The following is a 21,962-nucleotide window of genomic DNA, read 5'->3' on the forward strand; positions in this document are numbered from 1 at the left end:
ACACTCCACCCATACTCCCCATGTAACGCCCACACTCACTATCTCCCCCTCCGCCTCCCCATATCTCCACTCACATCTCCTTCGCGTGCTCCCCTCAACACACAGGTATTATCTGCATATAAATGCGAAATGGAGATCCCACTCTACTTTTGATTTTCTAACCTGTTTTTCCCCCATAAAGCCATATCATGCTTTATATGATTTTTGGACAATTCACAACTTACAAATTTTTCAGTAAATTCAACTGATTCTATAACTTGAGTGAAAGTGTTGCATCTGACTCTTTGCAATCCCGTGGACCGGAGCCCACCAGGGTCTTCTGTTCATGGAATTCTCCAAGAAAGGATACTGGAGTGGGTTGCCATTTCTTCCTCCAGGGTATCTTTCCTGTCTCAGGGATCAAGCCACAGTCTCTTGCACTGTAGGCAGATTCTTTACCATATTAGCCACTAAGGAAGCCATAGAGTCCAAGCTGCTGCTAAGTCGCTTCAGTCGTGTCTGACTCGGTGCGACCCCATGGACTGCAGCCCACCAGGCTCCCCCGTCCCTGGGAGTCTCCAGGCAAGAACACTGGAGTGGGTTGCCATTTCCTTCTCCAAAGCATGAAAGTGAAAAGTGAAAGTGAAGTCGCTCAGTTGTGTCCGACTCTTCGCGACCCCATGGACTGCAGCCCACCAGGCTCCTCCGTCCATGGGATTTTCCAGGCAAAAGTACTGGAGTGGGGTGCCATTGCCTTCTCCTATTCCTAGACGTGTGTGTCTTTCCTATGCAAACCAAGCAATTCAGAGCTCCTCCCCTACCGGCCTCCTCTCTCTGGCTCTAACACCCTGGTCCAGATCTATGCGCTCCAATCACCCCAGCGCCAGGCACTAGATAAGCAGAGACAGCTCTGTCTACAGCCCAGTGAAATGATTCAAACCTAATCATTTCAGCTCAGTATTCAGCTCATCCTAAACCAGTTCACTTGCCTTATCCATCCCTTCCCATGGAAACCACAGGAGTGGCTCTTGCCTACACTTCACCTTCACTCCTTTTGCCTCCTGATGGACACTGTTGCTCCCCTGGTGCTCCTTTTGGGAGCTGAGTATAATACGTATCTTTTCAATGGCAATTATCTCTTAATCTGTTGGCCTTGTCATAACTGAATTATAATAAAACTTACATTTAAGAGTTTTATTGGGCTTCCCTGGTGGCTCAGACAGTAAAGAATCTGTCTGCAATGCAGGAGACCCAGGTTTGATCCCTGGGTGGGGAAGATCCCCTGGAGAAGGGAATGGCAACCCACTCCAGTACTCTTGCCTGGAAAATCCCATGGACGGAGGAGTCTGGTAGGCTGCAGTCCATGGGGTCGCTAAGAGTCGGCACGACTGAACGACTTCACTTTCACTTTTCACCTTCATGCATTGGAGAAGGAAATGGCAACCCACTCCAGTGTTCTTGCCTGGAGAATCCCAGGGACGGGGGAGCCTGGTGGGCTGCTGTCTGTGGGGTTGCACCGAGTCAGACACGACTGAAGCGACTTAGCAGCAGCAGCAGCAGAGAGACTAGCACTTTCACTTTCCATTTAAGAGATGGCAGCTGGTGGTTAGGCAGGAGTCTGTATAGGGTCAGCTCAAATGGGCCTGACTTGTCTCCTGATGGCTTTTTTCTCTAGTCAGGTCCACTTTGACTAATTCTGGCTTGGGGATGTTTCCTTTAAATTGAGTGCCTCTGGGGGTAGTTGTGACTTTCTGGCAGGGAGATCTTAGTTCTAACTGTCAACATCCTCGGGGAGCTGGATGGTCAGTCTTCCCTTTCTTGGTTCCATTCCCCAAGCTCCTGAAGGCCAGGCTTTCTCCCTCACAGCTTGGAAATTTCCAGCACACAGACCTTCTTTTTCTTCTGTGGTGGGGACTGACCAATCCATCCACACATCTCTGTTGCTGATCACAACCTTCCTGCTAAAACATGACCTTTTCTCCTTTGAGTCTTGGAAGGGTTGGGAGAACTTTGACACAGGAGTTTCCCCATCCCCCAGCCCCATCTAATTTTGTGTATTTTGCCCATTTTAGGGAGTAATTCTTCAATAGCAGGGCTTCCCTGATAAAGAATCCACCTGCAATGCAAGAGACCCTGGTTCAATCCCTGGGTCAGGAAGATCCGCTGGAGAAGGGATAGGCTACCCACTCCAGTATTCTTGGGCTTCCCTTGTGGCTCGGCTGGTAAAGAATTCACCTGCAATGCAGGAGACCTGGGTTTAATCCCTGGGTTCAGAAGATCCCTTGGACAAGGGAAAGGCTACCTACTCCACTATTCTGGCCTGGAGAATTTTGTGGACTGTATAGTCATGGGGTCACAAAGAGTCGGACAGGGCTCAGTGACTTTCACTTTCACTTCTTCAGTAGCAATAAAGAGCTGTCTTTTTGTTTCCTTTTAGCATTAAAATATTAGGGAATTCCCTGGTGGTCCAGTGGTTAAGATTCTGTGCGTTCACTGCCAAGGGTGTAGGTTCAATCCCTGGTCAAGGAAACTAAGATCTTGCAGTGTGGTCAACAACAACAAAAATAAAATAAATACGAACTAATGTAAAATTAATAAATTATTGATTTAAAATAATCAAATGATATTAAAATAAACCAAATGAGATTATTGACTTAGGTTTGTTGCTGTTGTTTAGTTGCTAAGTCTTGTCCGACTCTGCGACCCCGTGGACTGTAGCCCACCAGTGTCCTCTGTTCCTGGGATTTTCCCGGCCAGAGTCCGGGAGTGGGTAGCCATTTCTTACTCCAGGGGAGATTCCCAACCCAGGGATAGAACCTGAGTCTCCTGCATTGGCAGGTGGATTCTTTGCCACTGAGGCACCACGGAAGCCCATTGACTTAGGTTAACTTTGCAAAGAAGTGACTAATCTCCTTGGCAGTAAAGACCCTTGGCAACAGATCAGATGAACTGGTTCATCTTCACCAGGGCAGCTGGGCAGGGTTTCAGAGCTTAGCCAGGTCTAGTCAACCTTCCTTCTCATCCCCCACAGCCCCACCCCATGAAGTGTTAGTCACTTAAGTATGTTGTTGTCTCTAAATATCCATTGCCCTGGCAGCCCTCTGGCTGTGTCTGCACCTGTTACAATGGGTAGGCAGGCGCTAAGACCCTGAGGAGAAGCAATGTTTTACCACCAGCATTAAGGAAGTCTTGGGGTAGGCAGACCTGTAGGTCCCAGGCTGAAAACCTATAGATGCTCAAGGCTAGAATCAGAATGGAAAGCAACTGCCAGTCATTGCAGACTACAGGGATGCTGTGATTTTTGTGTGGCTAAAAGGTATAGAATACACCGCAATAACTTAGCCATTTGAACACTTTATGTTTATAGGGGTTTTATTTATATTCAACATGTGATATGTTGTAAAGGAAAACAGGTGCAGTTATAAAACACAAGGGGTAGCAAGAATTCATTTATACATGGACTTAAGACTGAATAACTCCAAATTGTTTGCATAATTGAATTCCCAGGGATAAACTTCAATATCCAGCAAATATGCAGTGCCTTAGTAAATAGAGAAAAAAAACCTAGACTGTGTGTGAAGAATTCCCATGGGAAAAATCACAAAGGCTATTAAGTTCTCAAATAATTCTATCACACACAGTTATGTCACTTGGTGGCTAAATAAATACAAATTTGTTGAGTGTTTCGTAGGGCACTTGATACACAAGCAGGCACTTAAAATGATTATAAAGCATACTTTGTCCAGGATAAAGTTTTTTTTTGTAAAAACAAATGGACTTAAAAAATATCTTGCCAAAAGCTTAAATTCCTAAAGCGACAGACAAAGACTCTGCTTTGTACTTCTTTTTGTAATGTGCTTAATGCAGGCCCTTACAGAAATTTTCTTTTAGTCTTACCAATAATTATCTTCTTACCTTTTAAGTGATTTTTATTATAATGGTCTTTGTTTTTAATATTAGTTTTTAAAGTTTACATTTCTCTTTTCTTTCTTCTTCTTTTTAGCTACAGCAGTGATATTTCCTGTTACAGGATCACTCAAACATCAGAAAAAATAAATATCTGTAGCAGAAATTCACTGAGAGTGTCTAAACAATCATGTACTCAGTGGAAGCCACATCTGGGCAGCAGTAAGAGTTTTGTGCATTTGATGATTGTAATTTGAAATACTTCAACACTGTTAACATTTCAACAAAGTTTCTGGCCATTCTTTTCATTCCAAGGTATTCCATCATCCAAAACAATCTCATCTTATGATCTTTGACCTTTTATTCTTGCTCAGTTAAATTCTTAAAGGGATGTTTTTTACATTTTAAATGTCAATGTTGAATCTCCACTGAGAGAAAAATCAAGACACAGATTGTCATCACAGTATTCAATACGAGGCTTTTGATCTTTTGCAGGAAGTTCTTTTTTCCCTCTTCATCCAAAAGCCTTAACTTTTTCTAAAGAAAGGACACTACACAAGCCCTGTGCTCACTTGCCAGCTTTCAGATGACTGAGAACACTACTGATTTAGTGAAAACAGTAATGGTTTCAAAACTAAAAGGGAAGCATTACTGAAAAAACAACAAATCTCAGAGAGGGTAAAAAACAAGCCCACGAGAGAAACAAGGAAATAAAGGAGGGAAAAAGGAAAGGAAACAAAGTAAAAGTAGATGTTGTTGCTAGAGCAGTTGTTTTGGATGTTGTTACATTTGTTCTTTAGCAAAACACAATATTGAAAAAATATAAACAAATATCAAGGAACAGAAAGCAAATGCACTTAAAAGGAAAGGGAAAAAAACCCCGTTCTTGTTTAAAAGTTTGTAAGTTCAACACTCTCATTTTTCTTCCATGAAAACGAAGAGTCTCACATTAGTCTGTATTGCTTATCAACTTTAGTTCTAAAAGAATCAGCTTTCTTCCCCTATTCAAAAGGTTTCTTGGTAATCTTTTTAGTAAAAACTGTAGGAAAATATTGTACACTTCTGTTTTAGAATCTCTTATCAAAATAACTACCAAAACCTCAAAGTATTATGTTCTTAATATCCAAGGATATGGAAACAGAGAGAATTAAACAGGGTTACCTTGAACATATGGATAGTTTGTTTCTAAGAAGAAAGTAGAAACCTGTGTCATTACTATGTATTAATAATACTAGAATCAGTTCTAGGGAAAAGATCTCTTAAGGAAACACTTTAACCTTTGAATTCATATCAAAGAAACTCCCACTATGGTCTGTTTTTACAAATGAGCATTATGTTGACCTTGAAAATCTTCATAATGGGCAATTCCAGTTAAAATTATGGTTTTTGGGTCATTTCATTTCCTAGAAGTGTGATTTTTTTAAAAAAATGCATGTGAGCCTCTGTGTGTGTGTTAAGAGTAGTATTTATAGTTTCTGGCCAAATTATACTTTTTAAAGCCTTGACAAGTTGGGCTGTTGAGCATGTGTGATCTACTCATTTGCCATATGGTCAGTGAAGACACCTGTTTCCATCCTTTTATTATTGCTATCATGGCTAGAAAAAAAATGAAAGTTTCAAAGATCCATAATATTCTGGCTTTCAAATTAGTACAATTATGTGAATTCTAATTTGTAAATTATTTGCATCTTTAAAAATATTTTTTTTCTTTTTCCTATTATAGTATAACATTGATTTCTAAGTTAATCCTAAATATATATTTTCAAAGCAGTAGCTGAAATCAAATTTCCAACTCTTAAAATCTAAATGTCATTCCATTTCATTGTTATTGTTACCCTAACATTTCTCAGGCTGGGGCTATTTTAACCCCTAGCACCGATTTGTCTGAGGAAGGGCTCTCTGTGGTTTTTACACAGTTCTGTTTTCATTTTAAAAACTGACTTTGGAGTTGGTGAGTTGGCTGGTGGCTCAGATGGTTAAAAATCTGCCTGCAATGCAAGAGACATAGGAGACACTGGTTCGATCCCTGGGTTGGGAAGATCCCCTGGAGAAGGAAGTGGTAATTCACTCCAGTATTCTTGCCTGGAGAACTCCATGGACACCAGGCAGGATATAGTCCATGGGGTTGCAAAGAGTTGGACATAATTGACTGACTAATACTTTGGAGTTGGTAACTTGGAAAATAATAAGAGGTAAGATGACTTGATAAAGAGGCTCTTTGTTGCTTCCAGAACTGAATCCCTTGGCATTGAGCCCAGAGTCAATCCTCTTGTCACAAACACTCTGCAGTAGAATGTCAACAGATTCCTAGCCGACCTTTCTTCATATCATTCACAAATCGGGATGCTTGCGTGAATCACAATGTGCGACTGTAGGACATGAGGTTGATGTTAAAGAACCAGAAGAGCTTAGCTGTTACACCACATCCTTGGAATAAAGTAGACCTATCTTCCATGAATGAAGAAGGAAAAATACGCTGGGCCTCCCACATCACTGGGACTTCCCTGGTGGCTCAGTGGTAAAGAATCTGCCTGTCAATGCAGAAGATGGGGCTTCAGTCTCTGGGTCAGGAAGATCCCCTGGAGAAGGAAATGGCAACCCACTCCAGTATTCTGGCCTGGGAAATCCCATGGATAGAGGAGCCTGGCGGGCTACAGTCCATGGTGTCACAGAGTTGGCCACGACTCAGCGACTTACATCTCTGCAACATGCTTTCTCTGCACAGTTGTGTAAAGGATGATTCCATTAAATTTCTTATTTGAAATATTTGGTGTTAGATCTACATTTGGAATGATCCATAACGTGGGGTTTTTAGATGGAGAGGAGCTGACTCCTCTGTTCATGTGGAGAGACATTGTTAAACTATAGTTCACAGAGAGGCTTAGTGTTTTCTTCATCCAAGAAGGAAACAAATGCAAATCTTGATCCCTTTAGTCCAAAGAAAGAGCCGCATTTGATTGTAACCTGCCCCAGGGTAAGAACAGTAGCTTGGGCTAATCCTAGAGGAACATTCAGTAAACATTAACTGAGGGAATGAACTGAAATAAATAAAACCATATGTTAAAACACACTTATGCATTTTAATGTTTCATGGTTCATATGTCAGGTGAGCAGTTAATGCTTAATACTGAGTTTTGTGTTTCCTATGCAATGTCAATAGACCTTATTTTGTTGGAGTCAGAAGCTACTGAGATTTAAGGAGTGATTACTGCTTACACCCTGTCCTCTATGGGAATTTATTTCAGGTATTTATTTTATGTATATATGGGAATTAATTTTACTAGAGTGATTCTCTAAAACTAGAATATTGAAACTATTCTATAAGGTTCTGTCTTACTGTACAAAAAAGCATATGTCTGATGCCTTTTTTTTCCCACTAAAGAGTTTTTAATGATTAGACATCTATTAAATCACATATTAAGTATACATATATTAAAAAATGATGCAGAAGTCCAAGTAGTTCATACTTAAGAAAGCTATACCTGCCTATTTCCTATAGGCTCTTTTCCCTCCACCTCCATGGGGAAGGAAGAAGAAGAGAAAGGAAAGTAGAGAAGGAGATGGGCAGAGAGGAGATTTTTCTAGAAGGCACATTTTCTATATTACGTGAGCTCTCCAATTTATCCAAAGTCATCTCATCAGAACAACTCATTGTAGAGAGAAATTTGGTATAAAACCAGCCTGGCCCAAAGGTTTACAATAGCTTTCTTGTAATGACGCTTCCCTGATAACATACTCTGACAGAAACCCCCAAGGTTGTTTGACAATCAGGCTCAGAGCATCTTAACTAAATGTAATATAAAGTCAATTGAGAGTACTTGCTTTAAGTTTCCATAAAACTGAATCCAATGCTAAGCTGTAAAAAAAAGTCCACATGCTATTTAAAGTTGCTTAAGAAATGCTCGTTCTTACGCAAGTCACGAGGAAGCCAAAGAATCGCTAAGCCTCTACCAGAAAGCAAAATAAAAGGAAAAGTGATCATTAAGAAAGTATTAATGTTTATTTGATAAGTGATCTCCTGAGTCATACAGTACTTTCTGTGTATAGAAGTCCTTCCATGGACCACCTACACTGTTGCAGGTGACATTTATGTACTCCCCAATGGAAGAAGACTACAGTCTACCCTATTCTTTAAAAGGATTTGAATATCAAGTTCAGGGCTGCCCCAAAGAAGAGAGGGAAGCACTGGTTACTTCCGGCCTCTCTCCCAGCATCAAAATCACTTCTTTTTTTCAGTGAAGACAAATGTTTGGGGCTCACAGACACCAACTTGAAAGTGCCTGAATGACCTGAGGAGGCCGCTGTGACTGTGTTAGTCACTTAGTCGGGTCTGACTCTTTGCCACCCAGGGACTGCAGCCCACCAGGCTCCTCTGTCCATGGGATTTTCCAGGCAAGTGGGCTGCCATGCCCTGCTCCAGAGGATCTCCCTGACCCAGGGATTGAACCTGTGTCTCCTGCATTGCAGGCAGTTTCTTTACTGATGAGTCATTGACCTTCTAAAAATCTCCAGTCCACCAGGATGTCCAGCTTGGCCAGGTTATACCTAGGCAAGAGAGGGAATCCCAGGCAGCACTTGAGAGGGAGTCTTTAGGTCAGGTTCTTTTCCTGTTGACCTATTTCCGCTTGAAATACATGTACTAACTTTTGGAAGACTGGTCACTAAACTACTGACATATTCTCTTATCAACTGAAAATGCTGCTATTTGGTGAAAGCACATTTCTCAGAAAGACAATGGGAGGCTTATCAAACAAGCTCACTCAAATTCCTTGGTTTTTAACCCTGGAAAGAGTATTTTTAGATACTGAGATGGACCACAATGCAGTTCATTTCACTGAACTGAAGATGTCAGAGAGCTGAAGCTTTCTTCTTTGATCAAAGAAAAATGTGATTGGGGATGCCCTGGTGGTCCAGTGGTTAGAACTCTGAGCTTCCACTGCAGGGGGCACAGGTTCGCTCCTTGGTTGGGGAAGTAAGATCTTGCATGCCTTGTGGCATGGCCGAAAGAAGAAGAAGAAGAAGAAGAAGAAGAAGAAGAAGAAGAAGAAGAAGAAGAAGAAGAAGAAGAGTGATGCTGGCCATCTCTAAGATCATCTCTGGAATGATGGTTGAAGGGATTCCCATTGTTTGGACCAGGTGCTGCTTAGAAAGCTAATAAAATACCTTTTGGACAATTTAAGTTTTGGACCTCATTGTGTAATGCTATTGTGAGGGTTAACCTCATGTGTCATCGTCAAAATGTTCTTTTATTCCATAAAGTATATGTAAGAGGCACTTTGGTTAAACATATTATATTAATAAATACCACTTTCTCCCTTCACCATCATAATGACATTTCTCCTTATCATTTATGGGTTCAATACTGCAAACATCTAGGCTCAGTTCTTCGAGAACATTGTCTTGTAAATGGGGATCTAACTCTATGGCATTTCTTCATCATCAAACTGTCGCCATCCTGCTCATGTCCCACAAATGAGCACCAATAAGGTATATTATCATGCAAGAATTCTACTATTTCTTACTATGTACCCAAACAGAGCAGTCTTTCTTCAACCATCTTCTCCAGACTCAACGTATTCTTTGGTTTAATTTAAAATTAAATAAGCAAATGAAACAAGAAGGATCCGACGAAGATGAGGAACAAGGCAAATGCAAGTGGCTGAGCTACTTGCCCTCTATCTTTCCTTCCATTCCCTCTCAAGTAGGTAAAAAAGGTGATTTGTGGGTTGAGCTACCCTTGGTCATAATTCCATGCTGTCTTCACCTATTAGAAAACTTGTCACCATAAACAGTGTGTTTATCATTCTTCAAGACTACTGATGAAAACCTTTAGAGTACTAAAACGTTATATAATGAATAAACAGTGTGATAATTGCACCTTCAAGATTCACACCAATATAGCAACAAGAGACTCCTGTTAAGTTTCTGAAGGAGTCTGTGAGCACCAGGTTCATCTCCACTGGGTAGAGAAAATGCCTAAGGTGAGTACATTCGTCGCAGTCTACCATGGCTGTGTGTACACGTGGATATATACTTGATGCCTTCTGGGCAAGAGGAAAGATGTGGTCTCCGGTCTGAAGGTGTCCTCTGATGCCTGAACGCAGACAGAATGCGAATCAACGCTCACTAGTACAGTCAGGTCCTCTGAGCAGCTTTGTCACAGAAGTCCCCAATTCTCTGCCGTCGACAGAAGCACTGGGTTTCGATCGTCTTTTCCTGGGCACTGGAGGAAAAGGCTGGGTTTCCCCTGCAGCCATCAAACCTCCGAGCTGTCGCTGTGGTGGCTCACCGAGGGCATCATGGGCTCACGGCTGCCAGGGTCCTTGGGCGCGTCCTTCCTCCTGGCACCCTTCTTGCCCTGGTGCATCATCACCGCGACGGCAGTGAGGATGACCGCCAGGAGTCCCACCGCGACGCCCCCCACCACTGTGAGCAGGCTGACCTCAGAGCTGGGACTGTTGAGCTCCCGGGGGAGGACGCCGTCAGGGGAAACCCTCCCGTGAAGGATCTGCTTCCTGCTGCTGCGGTCCAGGGCGATGTGCTGGATGTTTGTTCCCCGGTTGTTCTCAGCCCCGATTTCCCACGCCAGCGGAGGGCTGCTTCTGATCTCCCTCTTCTTCCGGCTCTTGGTAGCTGCCTGGGGCTTCCCTTGACTCACCAAAGAGTGGTGCCGGTACTCCACGCTGCGTTTGCCAATGCCTCGGTTGGCGTTGTCTTTCGATCTTACTGTGTAGATGGTGTGTATGTACCATTCTCGACCCAGAGCAACCTAGAAACACAATTCTACTCATTAGAAGATTTAATCCTAGGCCAATCTAAAAATTCATGACTCTCTGCAAGAGAAATTCATAACAGAGATCACGAATAATCATTCAATTTAGTCTGAGGAATTAATATATTTAATAACAGCACTCTGTAAAATACTCTGTACAACTCTTAAGGGAGCATGTGCTAGTAAATATTTGTCAGGGCTGCAGAGAACTCCAGACCACACAGTCTAACACATTCACTTAAAAAATGAGCGGATGACACAGATATAGAGAATAAATGAGTGGTTACCAGCAGAGGGGAGCGTCAACATAGGATTGGGAAGTGGGAGATTAAAAAACTATTGGATGCAAGATAGGCTACAAGGATGTACTGTATGACGTGGAGATAGAGCCAATATCTTGTAATATTAATCCCTGTAAATAAGACAGTAACCTTAAAAAATGTATAAAAATTTAAAAATTAAAAAAAGTTTTAAAATGAGCAAATGAGAATACATAGCAGTTAAGTGACTTGCCCAATATCATTGAACTAGTTAGAATCAGAGGCAGGATTAGAGGTAAGACTTTCTGAAGCTCAGAGCTCTTTTTCTAGTGTGTCTTGCTGTGTATTTACATATAAGGCCATAGAAAACTTTATTCTGCCTTTTTCAGGGTCTGTGAAAAGAAGGTTCTTCAAAGACTTCAGGATTTGACTTCAGGTCAAATGCTTTGAGGGTTAACAATAAAAACAAACAAACAAACAAACAAAAAAAGTCAGGATTTCCCTGGTGGTCCAGTGGCTCAGTTTATGTGCTCCCAATGCACGGGGCCTGAGTTCAATCCCTGGTCTGGGAACTAGATCCTGCATGTCGCAACTCAGAGTTCATGTGCTGGAACTAAAGATCCTGCTTGCTACAATTAAGACCTGGCACAGTCCAATAAATAAATTAACAAGTAAATATTAAAAAAAATCATACTTCAACTTCCTATTTGAAAAGACTCAGGATAATAGACATGGTTTCTTAAATTCCCTCTTTAGCAAAATAGTGAAGTGAAAGTTGCTCAGTCATGTCCAACTCTTTGCGACCCCATGGACTATAGAGTTCATTCAATTCTCTAAGCCAGAATACTGGAATGGGTAGTCTTTCTCGTCTCCAGGGGATCTTCCTAACCCATGGACTGAACCCAGGTCTTTAGCATTGCAGGTGAATTCTTTAACAGCTGAGCCACAAGAGACACCCTCAGTGGAATAAGGGTAATATATTTCTCCAGCCCATCCTATTTGGTCAATTTTCAGTAAACATCCTAAAAGATGCACTTGCTACCCTAAGGATTCACAATGTGAACACATCTCTGAATTTGTCTCGTTTGTCTGCTCACTGTTATGGTCTCCTGGGTATCTATCTGCCTTCTGTCTCTAGGTTAGCACTTCCTATTTTGGTCTATGAAGAATGGAGATTTCTGTGCTGTGCACAATTGTTTTCCTGAGTCCAGCTGTTCATTTAAGATCACTCTAATAAAGATAGTCATGAAAAGTCAAATGAAAGGAGATTTTGAAGAAGACCACCAGAGTTCCTAACTAACAGGTTTAGATTTATATGCTGGGATGAATAAGGGTCTTCATTACATACAGACATAAAACACGATGAATATATTGATAAACATAATAATAGCCAATGTTTATGGAGTGTTCATGATGCACTCAGGATGGTCCGGAGTGGTTTACATGCATTATCTTACTCAAAGTTCACATTAACTCTACACAGTACAGCAATTACTGCCTCTTACATGGGAAACGTCTGAGGCATTCCGATGTTAAGTGGCTTGCAAGTGATTGCACAGCTGTCGTAGGTAACCTTGTTTCTGGCTCACCTGAAAGAGTGGTGTTGAGTCGACTTTAAATCCATCAGATCCAGGCTGATTCACTAAGAGGATAGCTTCAGGGTCATCCACCGCCAGTTTGGCATTAAACAGGACATTTCCAAAGCTGGTGGCTTGTGTTTCTGGTTGAGCTTTGTCCTTTAGGCAATAAGGAAAATGAGGATTGCTGTGGATAATGCCAACGTTTGCGAACGCAGGAGGTTTTCCTATTAGTTTTGTGCAAATACCCTTAACCATAAAATGTCACCATTTGGTTTCATTTTAAAAGATGCTTTTGTTTTAAAATAGAAGACAGAAACAATTAACTTTGTCTAATCTGGTGCATTGTTTGGGTCAGAGCACTTACCACAATTTTAAATCTATATAAGAGTGAAGGCGAATCAGCCAAGCAGCCGTATTCTGCATTCGTTGGATTGTACTTGGGAACGTAGCCGTCAGCCCCAGTGCACAGAAACACCTTCTCAATGCTGCAGTAAAAGGAATCACCTAGATTCTGGACTGGATCCACCATGACCCGACCGTAAATGATATCACCTGCAACAGACATGAGGAAATGTCCTTTCTATTAAGGGATACGGTGTGTCTGTATGACACAGCAAACAGTTTATGACAATAATGACACTTTATTCCCTTCTCTTCCTAATCTGGTATCAAATGTTGAAGAACTTCCTGCATGAGCTTCAGGGTCTGGTCCACTCCCAGGCCTCAGATAGGACCACTTGGCAGAGGAACACAAGTACTAAAGATTTATTGACCCTTACATGCCAGTGGGAATAATCTCGAGGCATGGCTTATAACTTAACATTCATAACATCCCGTTGTAGTTCAAGTCCAGTTTACACAATACATTAGCTGGCAAGATGTAAGCAAATCATTATAGGATCACACAAAAAAGAAAACACCAATAAAAAGCCAAAATAGCTCTATTTGCTTTTAAAGGAGGGTTTAATGAAACTCCCTGGTATTTCCTTATCTATTTCACGGCCACTACTGACCACCTATTGTGTGTACAAGGCATTTTGCTAGGTTCTGGGAATATACCACTGAACAAGACAGGCACAACCCCAGCCCATGAGCTACATTCTCATGTACTTGAGTGTATGAAATATTGAGTGTATGCAAACTGAAAAACAAAAAACATTCAAGGAAAAAATTCCAGGCTTGTTTCAAAAATCACTTAGTTAAGGGAAATCTCAGTTGGTAAAGAATCCGCCTGCAATGCAGGAGACCCTGGTTTGATACCTGGGTCAGGAAGATCCCCTGGAGACAGGATAGGCTACCCACTCCAGTATTCTTGGGCTTCCCTTGTGGCTCAGCTGGTAAAGAATCCACCTGCAATGCGGGAGATCTGGGTTCAATCCCTGGGTTGGGAAGATCCTCTGGGGAAGGAAAGGCTACCCACTCCAGTATTCTGGCCTGGAGAATTCCATGGACTGTACCATGAGGTTGCAAAGAGTCAGACATGACTGAGAGACTTTCACTTCACTAAGGGAAATAAAGGTTGATTTTCTGAATAAAAATCATCCTGTAACATATATCTGGAGCCCCAGGTGGCTCAGTGGTAAAGAATCCACCTGCCAAAGCAGGAGATGTAGGTTTGATCCTTGGGTCAGGAAGATCCCATGGAGAAGGAAATGGCAACCTACTCCAGTATTCTTGGCTGGAGAATCCCATGGACAGAGGAGCCAGGAAGGCTATAGTGTATGGGGTCGCAAAGCACATTAAATTACATATCCAGTTTCAATGATCCCCTCCCCCATCCCTGCCAAAATGATAAAGACCCAGTTACATTCTCAAAACCATAAAATAAGTTGTAACTGTCCCCCTCAATCACAATCCCGATAGAGCAAAGGACAACAGACACAATGGCAAACAGACAGAGCAGGCCTCTCGTTTGTAAAGTGATACCTTCTGCAAAGGCAACGTCGCTCTCCTGCCCAAATCCCATGGATCCATCAGACAGCCAGAGGCTCTTCTTGGAGAGGAGGTACATCTGGGTGTTCAAGCTAAACTCAGCCGCCACTGGGTCACTGACCTAAAACCAAGCATAAAAGCCCTCTTATGTGTTGTTGATGGTTCTGGTGGCGCACAAGCACATTATTTGCAGAAACACACACGCACTGTACTCTGGCATAAAAAACACTAAACACTGCACTGTGATCAGTTTTCATGTCAACCAAACCGACTTAAGGAATTCTAACACTGGCTTTGTCCTTCTTAAGAAGGCAAAATGGTCAACAGTAAACCATTTTTTAAAACATTTTTTTGACGTGGATCATTTTTAAAGTCTTCACTGAATTCGTTACAATATTGCTTCTGTTTTTTTCTGTTCTGGTGTTTTCGGCTGCTAGGCATGAGGGATCTTAGCTTCCTGACCAGGGATCAACACCTGCACTCCCTGCATTGGAAGCTGAAGCCTTAACCACTGGATCACCAGGGAAGTTCCAAGGTTAAATCATTTTTTGAATGGGACTAACTATCATTGCTTGAGCTTATTTCCACTGATTTTTCGGGATATATAAAGGATGTGTAAATATCACGGTCAGTGGAAGGCCAACATTTAGTGTAAGTTCTCGGGCAAAAGATTTTATCATATTTCTTTTAATGCATATTGACAATTAGGTACTTTGAGGTGGCATAAACTACAGGATATTCATTCTCCCCAATGATCAAAGACAAGACAAAGAAGTGCAGAACTCTGGGGAAAAGTCTCAAATCTCCAAGGCAGCAGACTCCAGAGGAGACCAGATCACATAAGAAAAAGTAACCCTTAGATACTCTTAAACTGTGGATTTGATATACTGAACCAGTAAGGAATAAAGGGCAATTCTTTCCTCTGTCCTTCCTCTCTTGCTCCCTTCCTTTTTTCTCAGCATGCAAGAATTGAAGTCACTGGGTGAGAAAAAATTTTTTTAACTGATAAAAGTAAACTATGCCTTTAACAAAGTGGGCTTCTATATGGGAAAAGGGACTTCCCTATAACTCAAACCATAAAGAATCTGCCCTCAATGAAGGAAACCAGGGTTTGATCCCTGGGTCTGGAAGATCCTCTGGAGAAGGGAATGGCAATTCACTCCAGTATTCTTGCCTGGAGAATCTCATGGACAGAGGAGCCTGGAGGGCTACAGTCCATGGGGTCGCAGAGTCAGACATGACTGAGCACCTAACACACACACAAACGCACACACGTACACACGGGAAAAGCATTCTATGAGACACACCTGTTGGAAGCGGATGTCAAGGTCAAACGTGATAGGCTCTCTGGGGTTGCAGGTGACAGGCAGGCGGTATTCCTGATGAGATGGAGTGGTGCACGGCAGCAGTTTTACTGTGTAGGTACCTGAGTAGTCACGGACCTTTAAGGAGCAGAGAGGTCGTGTTTTTCAGTTAAAAATCTGAGGCGCAATCAAAGGAAGTAACAAAGATAAATGAAGAGTCTTAGTCACTTACTGCAAAGTCAGACACAAAGCTCCACTGCTGGACTGGCTGGTTATAGGTTGGTTCACTTCTTATGAGACGCAGGGAAAAGGTTAGACCTGGATGATCGACTGACATGATCACTGAGCTTGTGAAGGATGCTAGAAAAGTGCCAACAACAATAATGGTCTAGTGGTTAAAAGGATCATAACAGCTTAGAGTGTTCAAAGTGCCTTTGCATGTATTCTTACAATAAGCCTGCAAAGTTGGTATACTTATCCTCATTTCTCAGATAAAGAAACTGGACTAAGAGTGACTGTGTGACTCTCCGGATCACAGCTGGGATATGTGCCTTCTCATTCCTAATGCAGTGCTTTTCCCACTCTATCATTCTGCCAAAAAATAATCGTACAGAAATGCTCAGATGGTCCAAGGCTACTTTCCAGGGAGGCACAGCCGTTCAATAAAGGCTGATGTGAATGCATTCATTGTGCACTGAAGCTATGAAGTGAACCTCAGTCTACTCGCATCTGGGTAGACAGATCCGGGAAAACCCAATTTATAAAGGGAGTCTGATTTTAATTAGATTGCCTCAATCGTGTCTAAACAAAGACTCAGTTTATTAGAAAGGTAGACATGCAGGAGGACACTGTAAAGACCAGGAAATCCTCATTTTTCCAAAACAGTCAGCTGCAATAAAGCTAAATGATTCTTTTTTGGTTCTGTATTTTGGAACTCAGACTCACAAAATTACAGCAAACCATCTTTCTCTTCCTGTATCTTCAGCCTTAGTCTCTCTTTTGTTTAGAGCTTGGATCCAGAAAGTGGAAGGACACAGAAGACAGCACGTGAACTATTTTCCCTTCCAATCTGACATGAGTTGGCACACCAGTAAAATGTGCAAGCCAGTTTAGTAATGTGAAGTCGAATAAGAAGTTATTTCTGATGAAATGGAATTTTTAGAAAAGCGTAAACATGGGACATTAGTGACTGCCACATTATTGATATGCATAGCACAATCTGCCAAATTAGTAAAATTACGTAGCTAATACTTTAGAAAGCTAACATGTCTGAAACTAGGTATCATAGTGAAATGCTACTTCGGACACCATTATAACAGTCTCTTACAATACCTGGAAAAGAGCTGTGCTTGCTGAATAAATGATCAAAATTCAAATTTCTGAACAACGCATTTGAAGTAGAGAATGGAAATGTTGTGGCTATGCTCTCTATCTAAAGGAAAATTCCTCTTAATTAACTCGGTAGATTTTTCTTTTATTTCTTTTGTTTAATTAATTTATTTTTTTGGCCGTACCACATGGCTTGTGATCTCTGTTCCTTGACTAGGGATTGAACCCGGGCCACGGAAGTGAAAATGTTGGATCTTGGCCACTAGGGAACTCTTGATCGAGTTTTCTTTTAAATTAATTTAACTTTAACCTTTTGGTATTTTCTCTAGAAGTCTACCGTGATGATTTTGTAGCTTATGAGACATATAGCTGAACAATGATTAAGCCCTTGTGTAGATACTTGCACATACATAATTAATTTGAAATTAAGGGCTTCAAATCTCATAGGTAAGCATGTGGAAACACATGCAAATATGGAAAACCTATCTTCTTGTTGTCTGGAGTGCAGCTGTTTGTGGGTAATGGGGCTTACCAGGATGTGACAGCACAAACAAGCCATGGAACTGAGCCTCCGTCTTGAAGTTCACGACCAAACGCCCCTCTTCACCGATGCGCATGCTGGTTGGGTAGAGAGAACCTAGGATGGGATGATGCACAAGGGTGGAAATATTGGTGACCAGCAGCTCCTCATGTGTGGAGTTTCCTCCAAAACCAAATTCAGATTCATCTCATCTTTAAGCATTCTAGCCAAAGGGTATTATCAGAAAAATTCTAAGTGATCAGAGAGACAGAAGTATTCTTATTTTGTTCTGTTTTTCTAACAAGAAGAATTGTCTGGAAGGCAGGCAAAATAAAATTAGGTCATACGAGTGAGGTCCATATGAAATATGTAGATTGACGACAATAGGCCAAGGTATTTTTGAAAGCTTTAGTCTACATAAATTAAACTGTAAATTGAGAGACAGAATGAACTGGTCAAACTTTGAAGATCTGCACAATGTAGGTGGAAACAGGTTTTTGTTCTCCAGAGTAATTCCAAATGTTATAGGCTTAATGAAAACTCCAAAGCCTTCCTACGAAATTTAGAGAGTTCATCAAAGTTGGCTCCAGGTATAAGAAGGAAACATGAAATTCTTATGTGGAAGCTGAGAACTGAGAGATGAATCTGCAGTAAGATTCACTTAAATATACATTTCTAAGGCAAGATATGGGATTAAAGCATTTGCAGTGATCTAAAAGGTTTATTCACGGTGATCATATTACCTTTCACATAGCCTTAAGGTAATCTTAATCTGTTTAAGATAATAGATTTTGAGATTTTTGAGAAAATATAAACAGTATTTTCTCAAAAGGTAATGATGGTCAGACATGCAAGGAACCAGAACAGCAGTATGTGCCTGAAAAGAAACAGCATTAATTCTACCAATGGAGTAACTCACTTTATGCTTATGGACTTTGAATTATGATTCTGACACTGAGATTGAAACTAAGCTATTGTTTGGGGCAAATGATTTTGGGGCCCAACAGTGGCTCACACCACCACTCTTCCAAGGCATTCAGCTTAAGTATTACAAAATAATAGAATTTTTAAACTGAAAGAATATTAGAAGTCTAGTCTCTTTCATAAGAAATTGAGTGCCAGAGATTAAGCAATATGTTTGAGATCACAAAGCTAGTTAGCTGTAAACCCAGAAATAGAATCTGGGACACAATTTATACTAGGCTTTAAAATGCCTCTCCCATTTTCAGAAACAAAAATGTGGAAGTTTTTCTCTGAATTCATTCTTTTCTTTCAATTGGAACTTCCTCCATCCATTATCTAAAATCTAGAGGGAAAGATAGATTGTGTTGTATACCGCATGAGTGATTAATTACCTTAAATGGACATTATATTTAACAGTCACAAATGGAAAAATTTGAGGCATTGATATAATTTAGTTAAAATAGATTTTTCTATGACAAAATGAAATTATTTTAAAGTATGAGCTATAACAGTACAATTATTGAAAGTTGCTTCTCTTATTTTCAGCTGCAGTAAAAATGTCACTTAAGTCATTCATATAGGTAAGAAAAATTTTAATTTTCCAAGTCTTTGCTAACTCACCTTGGAGTTCAGCTTCTGGGGGGCTGCCAATTCCATCGGTCCACAAGATGGCAGTGTCATACACGAATGTCAGACGGAGTTCAGACTTCAAGTCAAAATGCTGCCAGCCTCCGACCCCAACGGGGGAGTGGAACACGTAGGAGACATACAGAGGGACCCGAAGAGTCACGTAGGACTGCACTAGGTTTAGGACCTAAATACAATGATATCTATCAGCACCATCCGGGGTTAATTAAACACACTTAATTTTGTGCGAGCCATTTTCTCCTTTCACTTATCCGAAGATTTTGAGTTAATCATCGAGGAAAAGAAACGATAGCATTTACAACACCACTGCCCCCTCACTTAATTTTGGATTGGGGTCATGGAGGATAAATAATTATGTACTGAGCGCCTACCACTGACATTGTGTTGGATTCCCAAAAAAAGCTACTCAATATTTTCATTCTCTCCCATAACTGTATTTATAGGTATGTGTGGATGACTGAATGAATGGATAGAGGGGTGAAGGATAGAGACAGCAAAGTTAAGACTGAAAGAAATAAAGCAAATTTCCCAACAGAAATTTCCCACTTCCACCTGGAGTAGCCCTGCCAGTAACAGAAACCAGTCTTTGGCCCAGGCTTATTCTGCTCTTGCCCACTTGATTATATTCCAAACAAAGCTGAGCGCTGTCTAATGATCACCTAACAAAGGTTATCATCCTTAATTCTCAGAATAGCTCTGAAGAATAGCAGGGCAAAGACAACTATCTTCTTATACATGAGGAAATGGGCTTAGGTCAGATCATACTGCTCATGAGTTTGAGTCAGGTTTTCTGATACATCTATTTCTCCTTCTACGCTGAGCTGGCAACAGGAATCACACATGCGAGTTATTGAATAATTAAAAACATGATAAACTCTCATTTATCATGTTTTCATGGAGTTAAAAGCAAACTCCTCAAATCACAAAATGACCACCTGAATCACGAACAAAAATACACTAAACGAAAACCATCTGGGGCTTCCCTCATGGTAAAGAATCCACCTGCCAATGCAAGGGACACAGGTTTGATCCCTGATCCGGAAAGAAGAGATCCCACATGCTGTGAAGTAACTAAGCCCATGCACCACAATTATGGAGGCTGTGCCCTAGAGTCTGTGCTCCACAACAAGAAAAGCCAGCTCAGTGAGAAGCCCGTGCATTGCAACTAAAGCAAGCCCGCCCAGGAATGAAGACCAAGCACAATCAAAAATAAACGAATAAAAGAAAACCATCCACCAAGCTGTGGATTATTTGATTCTCAGCTGTGTAGTAGCTAACACTCCCCGTCATCTGCTAACGTAGCCAGCAGAAGAGGGGCTTTACATCGAGATCTTTTAAGATAGCATTTTCTAGGACTTGCTATTCTTGCAGTCATTGAGAAATGGATCTTGAAGTGCAGTTTTAACACCCTGACAGTGTAATGGAGAGTGACTGCTAATCCATATGCCACCAGTAATTAAGAGGACTATTTCATCCTGTGATTTTAATAAACACTCATTAAAAAATAGGCTGCAGACATGGATTCCCAATTAAACTAAAAGAATAATTTTGCCTACATTACACACTATCCATCAAATGTTACTCAGTGTGCTATTTTGGAGAAAACTAACATTGATGTCCTAGGGACAAGTTACTTGGTGTACAGCTCCCTTACTATTTCTTACTTGATTTCATTTTATTTCACTGGTAAACTAGAGTTTAATTGTTTCTGGATGTGGAATCAGCATCATATTGCATCTTCTTCTCAGCTTAGAATCTCTGTCTAAAGGAACTGGAACCTAAATGGAACTAGGTAGATCATTCAGGTCGTTTACCTGTTCATTCCGATAAAAATGAAGACTGCAACGCATTCATTTAACTTCTAAATGCCATGTGAATGAGCAGTTAATTTTCTTAATCCAGTACCTCAAACATACTACATTTTAATATGCCATCAATAAACATAATTTTAATGTACTATTTTAAATTATTATTATTATTTTGCACCAAGTCTTTGAAACCTGGTATGAATTTTGCATGCACAGCACATCTCATTTTGGACTAACCCCATTTTGAATGCTCAATGGCTACACATGGCTAATGACTGTCATATTGGACAGCACAGATTAGACTCTTCTACCTGAGGTCTTTTAATTAGAACACACATTGAAAACAGCAATCATTTAAAAATATTTGAGAGTCATGTATCAATAGCCATGATACTCTATGTGGGATATGTGATAGTCATGATACTCTATGTGGGAAATGTGACTTGTGCTTAGGTCAGAGAAAACTGAGCCAGAGTTGTTAGAATCTTACTTGAGAATTTCCCACTGGTTGAGATTTTTTTTCTATTGCTGCTTTTGTTGACAGACACATGTCTACATCATCAAGATGGTGGTGTGTGTGAATGTGTAAGGACAGCTCATAGATCTCAATAGCTTGAAGTCTCAATAAAGTGTGTACTTAGCTACTCAGTGGAGGACATTGTTTGAACAAGTTAGAACTCTTAGCCAAGGTCTCTTGAGTAATAGCAGTCTACACATCCAGGAACACTTGGATGGAGATCTTGGCATCTGTCCCATTAGACACCTTTCTGAACAACTGTGGTATCAGAGATGAATGAGGGATCTTGAAACAGGGAGGAGTCAATACTAGTCCACAGATTCTTTAGGAGTAAGGACAACTTTATAGGATGTTACAATAGTAGAATCAGAAATAATCTAAATGACCAATAATAGAAGAATGGTTAAATAATTTTGATGGTACACCAACAAGGTGTAAGATCAA

The 21,962-nt window shown here is 40.9% G+C and overlaps 1 protein-coding gene across 1 annotated transcript in view; it reads right to left on the reverse strand.

The window, feature by feature from the left end:
* Positions 1-7,863: 7,863 nt before the first annotated feature.
* Positions 7,864-21,962, reverse strand: part of FREM2 (FRAS1 related extracellular matrix 2) — a 156,795-nt gene continuing 142,696 nt past the window's right edge. Inside the window, exons 17-24 of the mRNA XM_069601488.1 lie at positions 19,167-19,359; positions 17,595-17,699; positions 15,966-16,093; positions 15,737-15,871; positions 14,424-14,550; positions 12,862-13,049; positions 12,507-12,653; positions 7,864-10,654 (exon numbers count right to left, since the gene is read on the reverse strand). Coding sequence (XP_069457589.1) covers positions 10,142-10,654; positions 12,507-12,653; positions 12,862-13,049; positions 14,424-14,550; positions 15,737-15,871; positions 15,966-16,093; positions 17,595-17,699; positions 19,167-19,359 — 1,536 coding nt within the window. The 3' untranslated portion in view covers positions 7,864-10,141. The remainder of the gene's footprint in view (positions 10,655-12,506; positions 12,654-12,861; positions 13,050-14,423; positions 14,551-15,736; positions 15,872-15,965; positions 16,094-17,594; positions 17,700-19,166; positions 19,360-21,962) is intronic.

This window comes from Ovis canadensis, chromosome 10, assembly GCF_042477335.2.
Source record: "Ovis canadensis isolate MfBH-ARS-UI-01 breed Bighorn chromosome 10, ARS-UI_OviCan_v2, whole genome shotgun sequence".
NCBI classification, from domain to species: Eukaryota; Metazoa; Chordata; class Mammalia; order Artiodactyla; family Bovidae; genus Ovis; species Ovis canadensis.